The sequence below is a fragment of the Euwallacea fornicatus genome, chromosome 26, assembly GCF_040115645.1.
Source record: "Euwallacea fornicatus isolate EFF26 chromosome 26, ASM4011564v1, whole genome shotgun sequence".
NCBI lineage: Eukaryota > Metazoa > Arthropoda > Insecta > Coleoptera > Curculionidae > Euwallacea > Euwallacea fornicatus.
The window spans coordinates 2709715-2721022 of record NC_089566.1 but is presented as its reverse complement, the minus strand read 5'-3'; the positions used below and the strand labels follow the sequence as shown (position 1 = coordinate 2721022).

Sequence of the window (11308 nt, the reverse complement as noted above, 5' to 3'; positions counted from 1 at the left end):
ATTCATAGGATAAATTTTTTTATCCGACATATTCGTTATTTCAAATGGTCCTAATCTTTTAAGTGATTTTACAGTAAAAAAAAGCTTTAAATTCCTTTAGTGGTGTCCGGATATCTACAAAGTCTCATGTAAGAAAACCCCAACACATTATATTTTATGACTTTTATTTTATAATGGCAATAAGCCCTTTGCAGAGACTATAAATTCAAGTAACGGCGTTTATAATGGTTTTATCAGGTTATTATCAATCAAGTATTGCCTGATTTTTCTTGTCTTACGGACTGTAGTCACAACAATAACATATTCAAATTCATGGAATTAATTTACGTGCATAAAATGCACAGGTAGTTAATTTTTGAACTTTATCAATTATACCCAGTATCGTCTAGGCATATCTGGCTATGATAGGTTAATCAATTTAATTTTTAGTTAGCACATCTTACGATTTATCTTAATATTTACTGAGTCGCTGCAAAAGGCTTAAAAATCTTTATAATCTCAATGAGGGCTTACAGTAAGGTTAACAAAATGGCCTCCACGTTCAAAAAGTCGGCCATTTTATTGTACTTATTTCCATATCTCCAACTTCAAATATGCCACAAGATTTAAATATATTTACATTCAAAAAAGGCATATAAACCATTAAAAAGGAACATACAACTAAGCAATAAAATACTAAAGAAAGCGTAAATATACAACATAAACAAAGTAGTTTTTCTACAGTTATAAAGTTGTCCTCCTGTTGACTCAAATCAAAAAACACGCAAGTTATTTCCATCTTTTTCCAAGAATATACTTATCTTAGGGAAGTAAATGCTAATTCAGGACGATGGGGCCAGCACCTCCTAGCTAGTTTCCTAATTAATCAGATCTGTAAATGCAATGTTGGCCCGAAAAAACTGTTATAAATTAGTTAGCTAATCAATCAGTTAAGTTGCCCATAAAATCTAAAAAAACTCCTCATAAATAAAAACTTATCACATGCTTTGAGTACAGATGTGGTTCTTACCAAAAGTGTGTTACCTAAGACGTACAGTCTCAGAATCTAAACACAAAACATAATACTTTTGTAAAGTAATACAATCAATCACAAAATATTAGTATTTGGTAAAAAAGAGGCATGTATGTGGGAAATATGCGAAATATCATACATATCTCGAAGAAACTTGCAATAATTAATACTACAGAAAAAGTAATTATTGGATATCATGAAACCGTAATATAGCTCTGCCAGGTATTTCTGAGTGGCAGAGCTTTTCTACGACTTTTGAGGCCTCGTCAGCTGAAAATTCTGTGTGTGGTGGAGGCACAATGTCCCCTGAAGCCACATGTTTTACCAATTCTTTCAACTGCTCGATGGACCCATTAGCCACAGCTTCAATTTTCTGGTTTGTTTGCTGGATCAGCCGGGAGAATTTGGGCAGCAAACGTTCAGCGACTTCTTCGCTCACCAAAACCACTCCTCCCTATAATGAACAAGACAGTTAATCGAAGTTAAACAATAAATGAAAAAGCAACTTACCGAACTTAAGCACTGTAATGACCTGTGTAGAGACCTTGAAGTGGTTCCAAAGTCAATTACTATATCCACGAGTCCGTTACATGCATTCTTGGTTCTTTCAATCAGTTGCTTTTCATACAAATCTTCGTTCCATTGCACAATGTTTACTCTGTAATAATAGAGTTCAATGCAAAATGACAATATACACAAGGAACAGCAATTGTTACCTCTTAAGTTCATCAGCAGTCCTCATAAGGCCTTCATCCTTCAGGGTTGCGACTGTAATTTGCACCCTATCAACATACTCAGGTGCTTTGAAATGGTGTTGAGCAATACGTAAAGCCCAAAGAGCCAATCCTCCAGTGCCAACAATTAAAATGCGCACTACGTGATATGCAGCTCTGTCTTCAAATAATTGCAGCACATGTTTATGTGCAGTTATAACAGCATTTTTTGCTAGAAGCGCACCAGTGGGCAACATAGCAGCAACTCCCAAAGGAAGGTTGTTAGGTAAAGGTACCAAGAAATCCAAAGAGGGTACCACGATGTATTCCGCGTAACCATGTGGGATTCCATCGTATGGAAAAATCACAACACGACTTCCAACTTTTAATTCCTGAAAACGATACGCGTTTTTCGATATGTACTAAGAGATAAAGAGTTCCACTTACATCAGAAGGAGCCACTTCGGAACCTAAGGCATCAACAACCCCAGCTACTTCGTAGCCAGGGAAAAGAGCACCATCCCTTACACCATGATGTGCAGGCGAATAAGTGGAATCCTCTATTGAAGACATGCTGGAAGTGGATGGACTGCGGTTGCGCATCCTATAGCAGGCCCCAGCACACACCACCCTGATTCTAGCCCCCTTTATGGGTACATCTGGAACAGGCACCTCAAAACTAAATACACAATCTCTTATAATAGGCCCTGGAGACTCTATCGACACTTGGCGACAAAGCTTGTTCATGTTGCAGGAACTGGAATGAAAACATAAATCGGTCAATTTACTACAACCAATAATACTACATAATCAATAATATTTAAATAATTAATAAAAGCATTGTTTACACTGTTAATTGAATGTTAATAGGAAAGACGACAAGGGTCAGTTGTTTTCAAATTTTTAATAAATATTTTGGTTTAAAGTTAATTGATTATTAAACTTGACTCGATAAATAAATTAGTTGTAATGGGGATTAAGCTGGGTTGGTGTAATTATCTTTCTGATGTAATGGAGATTGATCATCGGAGAAATGAATTTAATATCTAATATTACAAGTAGTGTCGGGTTTTTTTTATTGTTTAGGCCTCTGCATTGGGAATTTTCGTTCAGTGAATTAACATAAACCAACACCATAAATACGGTGTCGCAATGCATGGTACCTGAAGTTTCGTTATTGGGAAGCACCAAACGTAGATGCTAACTTAAGGAGGTACCAGTTGAATTTCGGTTTTCAGTTTTAGTTCAACAAAACGATTTTCGAGAGAGCCACGCGTAAGCTTTCACTTTTATAATAACCTTAACGAGGAAAACTGTGTAATGTCTCCACGTTCTTATCGAAAATTGTGCACCCATTTAAAGTTAGGCGTACTGAAAGAGGTAGCTGCTTACCCAGATGCAGAACTGTTAAAATCGATCAAAGCACTTTCTGTTAACATCATCAACAAGCCCTTGAGCATGCAACAAACAGAGGTTCCCGATATTAACAAATTAAGTCACCCAAAAAAAAAATAATAATAATAGCTGGAACCAAATTAGCACTCGTTTTTTCGTTATAAAACCTTTTACCAACACGATTATCCGAACAACACTAACTTGGTACTGATTCGGTACGCCTATTTACAGAAGTTCTCTGTTTACAACAAGCTTCATTTCAAAATGTTGCACGTGTATACTACGTGATAGTTCAGCTTTTGTTCGCGTGTCGACGTTGTCAACGTGTATCACAAACAGAATTTTGTCATACTTTTTTCCCCCTTCGCTTACACTGGATAATAAATAATAATAAATAGTTTTACTTTGATTTTGAATACGTAAACATATATAACGTAGCTGTTGTGCCACTACCTTCACCTCACTATTCCGTCAAACCTGCAAGGAGTTTTATAGGACGGATAATGGCTTGATTGATATTAATGTCATTTCATTAATTTCAATTAAACGATTTTCTGTGAGGATTCGTGTGTGTAGGTTGAAACGTTTGAGTTAACATTTCCTAATATATATACAGGGTGTCCCACAAGTGTTTCATTATATTTCAGTGGGTAATAGTACATTGAAAAATAATATGACTCCCTATATAAACCATATTCCAATAATGCTTCATTAAGAAGATACAGGGTGTTAAACTTAAAACACACCTGGAATGTTTCAACGTATCAGAGTATCAATGAACGGGCGAGCTCAATTATGTATTGAACAAAATGGCCACCAATTTGAACAATTTCTGTAATGTTATAGCAAATTAACAATATTTAAAACAAACTTAATATTATTAAAACCATTTAGAGAATATCGTGCATATAGACGGTATTCAATTTTTTACTGGCAAACGATGCGTCGGACGAAAAAGAGTCAAGTGAGCATTTTTCTTCTAAATGAAATTAAACTTCTAAAAAGAATTTTTATTTTGATAAAAAGCAGTGGCGCACCATGTGTTTCTTTAAAAATGTGCTGAGAGGTGTCCGCACGCACGTCACTGGCGAAACGAAAAATAGCCCTTTTGCATAAATAAATGCGTCTACATTAACTCTCAAAACATGCCAAATTTCACTTACATATCTCAAACGGTTTTGAATATATCAATAAAAGTTAGATTTTTTGAGTAAAGTTTAACACCCCGCATCTTCTTAATGAAGCATTATTGGAATATGGTTTATATAGGGAGTCACATTATTTTTCAATGCACTATTACCCACTGAAATATAATGAAACACTTGTGGGACACCCTGTATATATTTTTTTTAAATCATGAACCGGAAAATAATTTTGCAGGAGCAAGGTTCTTTGTACCTTCCTCGTCATGAATATAATATTTGCTTATTAGTAGTTACAAAAAATCCCTATATATCCACAGGCATAGTTATATGCATTCCTATATATATATATATATATATATATATATATATATATATATATATATATATATGCAATTAAATACATACATATTTATTAAGATTTTGTTTTATCATTGTTTGCTGATTGCCTAACAGTAAGAATGGCAACTTACGTACCTACAAACTATTAGATACATCTAAATCATGAATAATTAAACGCTTGTAACAAAAGAATAGCAATTATCAGTAAAGTTAGTACTTTGGGCAAAAGTGTGTATTTCGTGCTTCGATGAAACATCGCCCTTCACTCTTCGACCTCATGGAAGCACTCGATACACACGTTGACATTAACATGTGTTGCGGATACAATTATTGGGATGTAGATGTGATTTTCTCAGAACGCCTGGTATTACCTAGAGGATGTTCCATGGCGAATGATGGATTTAATTACGCACTAAATGCGTACATTTCGCCTACCTACAGTCTCAGGTAGTATCGCACTCGCTTCTCAAATCTTATTGTCCGGTATCAAATACGTGAGAATTCCATAAACTGGTAAATATTATTTTCCAAAAATAGACATGTTTGTTTCCATCTTTAGAAGCTGAATCTCGGCACACAATGTAGTTTTTTCAATTAGGTAGTTAAGCATGAAACGATCATGTTTTAGGAGGTTCACACAATCTCACCGTCACATGTTTACACTCGTTTGAGAACATTTGTGCTCGCAGTCATTTGAAGCGACTGCAACTGATTATTTATTATTTATGGCATTTCCAGGGGGTCTTGAAGGCATAAATGTCAGCCTCCGATAGACCTGAGAATGAACTTCCTTATTGCACCTAACGCCGAGTCAATAACCAATCGGCAATCTTATGGACCTATTAAATATTAATACCGTCAAAAACAAAGATATACATGTACATTTAGGTATTGTCAGCTTCCTTACGACTGATAACCCACAATAATCCATTGTCCCGTTGTAATGTCAGTTTATTTAGTGTGTGGTAATAATTTTACCTGACATGTCGCAAGCAATCATTTTCACGCTGAGCATTCATGATTTGAAAACCAGGTCTCTGCGCTGCGCTGCATCACGTAACAATGAATTTACTTAATGCTGTTTTTCTATGTGATTCGTCTCGTACTGTTAACTATTTTTTTTTTCAATAATGTATTAATTTAATTTGTTAGGTGGGCCATTAAGTAGGAGCTAATGGCACATATTTGTTATCTCAATATGGGTTCGGCAACCACCGTCTCTATGATAAGATTGAAAATTTGTGCGACATACTTTAACAGAAAGTCATGAGTCCAATTTAGCAAAATCTCTGCATATACAGGGTGTCCCACAAGTGTTTCATTATATTTCAGTGGGTAATAGTGCATTGAAAAATAATGTGACTCCCTATATAAACCATATTCCAATAATGCTTCATTAAGAAGATGCGGGGTGTTAAACTTTACTCAAAAAATCTAACTTTTATTGATATATTCAAAACCGTTTGAGATATGTAAGTGAAATTTGGCATGTTTTGAGAGTTAATGTAGACGCATTTATTTATGCAAAAGGGCTATTTTTCGTTTCGCCAGTGACGTGCGTGCGGACACCTCTCAGCACATTTTTAAAGAAAAACATGGTGCGCCACTGCTTTTTATCAAAATAAAAATGATTTTTAGAAGTTTAATTTCATTTAGAAGAAAAATGCTCACTTGACTCTTTTTCGTCCGACGCATCGTTTGCCAGTAAAAAATTGAATACCGTCTATATGCACGATATTCTCTAAATGGTTTTAATAATATTAAGTTTGTTTTAAATATTGTTAATTTGCTATAACATTACAGAAATTGTTCAAATTGGTGGCCATTTTGTTCAATAGATAATTGAGCTCGCCCGTTCATTGATACTCTGATACGTTGAAACATTCCAGGTGTGTTTTAAGTTTAACACCCTGTATCTTCTTAATGAAGCATTATTGGAATATGGTTTATATAGGGAGTCATATTATTTTTCAATGTACTATTACCCACTGAAATATAATGAAACACTTGTGGGACACCTTGTATATATATATATATATATATATATATCATGCCACTCTGAATTTTACTCTTGTTAGCTTTTTAACAAGTACCATCTTTTGACGTTTGTTTATTAAAATGTTGCTTAAGTCACCACTAGCGCAAAATGGCAGATTTTTTAAGCTTTGAACATGAGTCATGTCGCGCCTCAAATTGAACCTTTCAGACCTACATTCAATGGTGCATTGCGATTCAAAAACTATCGATTCATTTTTGAAAAAGAAACAACTGTAAATTTGGCAAAAAATGAAATACAAACTCGATTAAATAGCATGTAAACAACGAAAAAAGTTGTTCGTTGAGAGGGAATTGCTTCGTTTTCGATTTTGTGCTTACAAACAGACTTTGGTTACTTTTGTTTATTTACTTATTCTTTTTTTACCTAAAAATTGTGAGCACAAAATCGAAAACAAACCAAATTCCTATCAACAAACTAGTTTTTCACGGTGCACGTACTATCTAACTGAATTTGTAATGCATTTTTTTATCAAATTTATATCTGTTTTTGTCAAAAACCAAACGACGCACTTTGAATCACAATACAGCATTCATTGTAGTTTTGAATGGCCTTTGATTTGAGGCATCACTTGACCCGTGCTTTTAGTTAAAAAAATCCGCCATGTTGGACGACCGGTGACGTAAGCAACATTTAAACAAATAATCAAACGACAAAAGATAACATTTTTTTGTTGTCTTTAATGGTGCTTTTCAATTAAAAAAATTATTTGTTAAAAACTTAACAGGGGGGGAGGGGGCACAGTTTAGAGCTGCACGGTATATTATTTAGGGCATACTTCTTCTGAAAAATAACAATGAAAGATTTTAAAGAGTCCTGATTTTTAATAACAATCACAGTAAATATTTAAGTTAACTACGTACTATGCATGTGTTTCCACTGGTATGGTATAACATACCTTAGTGAACACTCGACAACAATGAGCATCTTGTTCTATCTGAAGTGTCTCCGCTACCATTAAGGATCAATCAGATTATTGTCACCTTTGTCCCAATTGTGTTAAAAATAAATGGTAATTAGAGCGTTTCTAATTATTTTCTTGAATTTTTTCCAATTGGAAGGTTAATATTTTATGTGAAGAGAACTATCAGATATAATTGATATTAATAATTTTCTTCGGCGAGATGTAAACAAACCACCATGGAATTTTGTTTTTTTAGAGCGTATCTGATAAAACGCGCATTGAAATTATTAAAACAAATACGGTGTGAAGGTTTTTGGAATTTATTTTTGTTGTGTCAATATGTACTTATTATAACGGTACACAATGTAACCCCAATTCTTGAATTTCCAATATCTTGAAAGATATCAATGATTAAATGGAGCAGTTGGAGTTTTAAGGAATTTCAACGGGGAGGTGTTTTCCTTTTTGAGTGAGTTTATAAAAAGAAAACACCTGCATTTTCGGAAAAAGTACTGTGATTTCCCGAATGAAAAATATTTTTCAAGTCTAAAAAAGGTATTATTCTGACACTTTTTCATGAGCTGAAAAGGCAGCTAACAAGTTTTTGTCCTGCTCCGAAAAAAACAACAATTATACAAATATTCTAAGAATTAAAATTGCAAAAGCCGCCACAAATTACTTCAAGTAATTAAATTCTGAACGGTCATGTTTGTAACGTACCTCCCGTATCATCTTAGTTCTCATGGAATATTTCCTTGAACATCCAAACACATCACAGAACAATTAAGTTATTCGCAACATTTAGATATTATCTCTGTGTTCAGCACTGTAAATTTGTTTACTGTAAGTTACTGGGTTAAAGGTTAAAGTTCGGTTTAATTTTACGAGCTACCCTTAATGAGACGATAACCAGTAGCATGTAAGCAACTTGGAATTACTTGGAAGAAGTATTCTCTCTACGGAAGTCGCACAGATTCCCGGCCAGAAGCCGACACAAGAAGAAACCCATAATTAGTGCCTGGTGTTGTTTTGTTTTTGTACCATCGAGAAGTTCACTAAAAGTAGTGTATCTTAATTCGTGTATAGTTCCCATAGGTCACATTGCAAAAATTTGGTGTCAGAACTGGAATTGTATGGGATAGTGATTCGACCATCCGATTACGTGTGTCAGTAAGTACGCGAATACAATTCCCAGGCAACGTTCTCTAGAAGATTTGAAAGGCGAAGCCAAGAAAAATCTCCGATGACCACTATCAGATTGTCCGTTCCTTCTTGCTGCAAGCAACCCAGGTCAGTTGTAGAAGTCCATCCAGTGGGTGACACGGTCGTTCCTATGTCGGCTTCTGGCGGGAAATCTGTATGACTTCCGTAGAGAGAATACCCCTTTCAAGGGATTCCAAGTTGCTTAGATGCCACCGCTTGTCGTCTCATTAAGGGTAGTTCGTAGATCAAACCGAGCTTTAACCTTTAACCCAGTAACTTACAGTAAACAAATTTACAGTGCTGAACACAGAGATAATATCTAAATGTTGCGAATAACTTAATTGTTCTGTGATGTGTTTAGATGTTTAAGGACATATTCCATGGGAACTAAGATAATACGGGAGGTACACTGCATATTTCTCTGGAAAATGGTTCGAGGAGCTTATAATAAATCTGGAAAATTATGCAAGTTTGAATCGACAAACGAAAAAGAAACTGATATCGATATCTCGAAAACGGAATGTCGTAACTGAGATTCGAATAAACAGCTATCGCTGGCAAAATAATAACAAACTACTTTACGGTTTTTTTGAAAACATTCTTGGTTTGATAAAAATCTCAAATCGAATGTAATCGAGCGATATTTTTAAGACTTGAATTAAGCCAATTATTTTAGGTCGTTAGTTGCTGCGATCGGCAATTTGTGCAACAAATACCGCGGGGGAAATGGGGGCCTTGGAAAAAAATTAAAGTTTGCCATTTTTTCACATCAAACCTAAATATTTCCATGGGATGTATGCGTGAAAAAAGTAGTTCTTTGAACTGTTTTAGGAAAAAAAAATCAAATGGCGGAGGCGATATCATAGAACCGAAACGTTGCCACTGATGGCTGTATGCGCGAGTGATGGGTTGCAAAAATTGCCCCGACAAACTAGAATAAAAATAATAAAAATGTTACGATTTTTTTGAAAAACGCCCCTGATTGTGAATTAAAATTTTAGTTTGCGCGTCAATCCATATATCTTGCACAGAAAGACTTATTAAAAATATACGGGGTCCGCCATTACTCCGGCCTCGGTTCCTGGTGTCTTTGTATAAATGTCAATATGAAATGTTTAGCACAGTACTCATTTATATTGGAAACCTGCACGATTTAATAATAGTTTTGTTTATACAGAGTGTTTCGTTTTCGCTGGGCAATTTCTCTAATGTGGCAACGCCGCAACCAATTTAAAAAATGTCTAATGCATTTTCCTTCTAAATTAAGGTTTCATCAAATGACATATAAAAAAATCACGGGTTGCTATTTAAAAAATTATGGCTTTATGCTGCCCAGGAAAACGGAACACTCTGTATAAACAAAACTATTATTAAATCGTGCAGCTTTCCAATATAAATGAGTACTGTGCTAAACATTTCATATTGACATTTATACAAAGACACCAGGAACCGAGGCCGAAGTAATGGCGGACCCCGTATATATATATATATATTTGTACATGTGCACGTGTGTATACGCGGTAGCCCAAAAAGTGTGACAGTTTTAATTGGAATTGTACTGTATTTTATGGGTATATGTTTTTGAAATATTTGTGAAGTAACGCCCCTGTGGTTTTCGAACTATCGAAGCCTGACAGTGTGTTACAGGACCCTGTATAATTCGCAGCAACTTGTGATTTATATTGCGTGTCTGGTGCCAACCGCACAGAGTAATTACTAGAAATTTCAATTTTTTTACGCATATTACAGTTACCATTCTAGCTACGATTCAAGAGTTTGCGTCTTCGACCATAATATAATTTAATGGAAACACGACTTGACGTAACTATTTTACTTTTAAATGGTATTTACAACTCGAGTACAGTCATGAAATTGTGGACTTTGCTTTGCCCTCTGCGAGTGGCATTGAGCCTGTTTGTTTACTTCATTTATTTGCAAATCAATTAAACCTGTCGGATTTGCGACCGGGTATTCTAAACAATATTTAAACTTTTATCTACGGAGAAACAGAAAAACCGATGCACATTCATTCAACATCAAATCAACGCGTCTAAAAGAGGCTATAGGGGTGCAAGTGTAGGCTTATTGTGAGGTGAAAATATACTGAATACATACAGCTGGTTCCCATCAAACAGAAAGGAGAGGTCAAATTATTTCGGGCTCTAACACTCTTAGATTTGAGTTTACATTGAAGGACTAAGCAAAGTCAAAGACGCGAGCATTCACACCCTTTTCCAAAGCGCATCAGATGCGCACGCAATGCTCCGCACCTGAGCTTGTGCGCGTTACCAAGGCGACGGATGCACGGCCAACGACATCTTCAACCTACAGGGTGAATCAAGTTATCTTCTTTTCTTTTATGCTCACCGCTTTGTGCGTAATTTAATTATGATAATTTCCAAAGATAGATAGCCGCGCGTCAAGACAAAAGTTTGACACAAGACTAGACTTAACTAACCTGTAATGCTACGCACACACGCACACTATCCACGGAGCATTATAGATATAGAAGCTTATTCTTACCGCTAACGCGCAAACAGG

General features: G+C 35.3%; 1 protein-coding gene across 2 annotated transcripts; it reads right to left on the bottom strand.

The window, feature by feature from the left end:
• Positions 1–147: 147 nt before the first annotated feature.
• On the bottom strand, positions 148–11030 carry Drat (Death resistor Adh domain containing target). 2 transcript variants are annotated; one of them, XM_066296784.1, is made up of 5 exons: positions 10883–11030; positions 2173–2482; positions 1729–2117; positions 1523–1670; positions 148–1466 (listed from the first exon to the last, which is right to left on the bottom strand). In XM_066296784.1, the coding sequence occupies exons 2-5, from the start codon at positions 2470–2472 to the stop codon at positions 1197–1199; spliced, it is 1107 nt and encodes a 368-aa protein (XP_066152881.1). In that variant the 5' UTR covers positions 2473–2482; positions 10883–11030; the 3' UTR covers positions 148–1196. The 2 variants fall into 2 exon arrangements, with proteins under 2 accessions (XP_066152881.1, XP_066152880.1); XM_066296783.1 differs by lacking the exon at positions 10883–11030 and adding an exon at positions 3118–3315.
• Positions 11031–11308: the final 278 nt, after the last annotated feature.

Coding starts and splice junctions, on each gene's coding strand:
- Drat (XM_066296783.1), bottom strand. CDS start 3,185: ATGCTCAAGGGCTTGTTGATGATGTTAACAGAAAGTGCTTTGATCGAT. Junction 2,118..2,172: donor CCGAAGTGGCTCCTTCTGAT/GTAAGTGGAACT, acceptor TATCGTTTTCAG/GAATTAAAAGTTGGAAGTCG. Junction 1,671..1,728: donor ACTGCTGATGAACTTAAGAG/GTAACAATTGCT, acceptor CTATTATTACAG/AGTAAACATTGTGCAATGGA.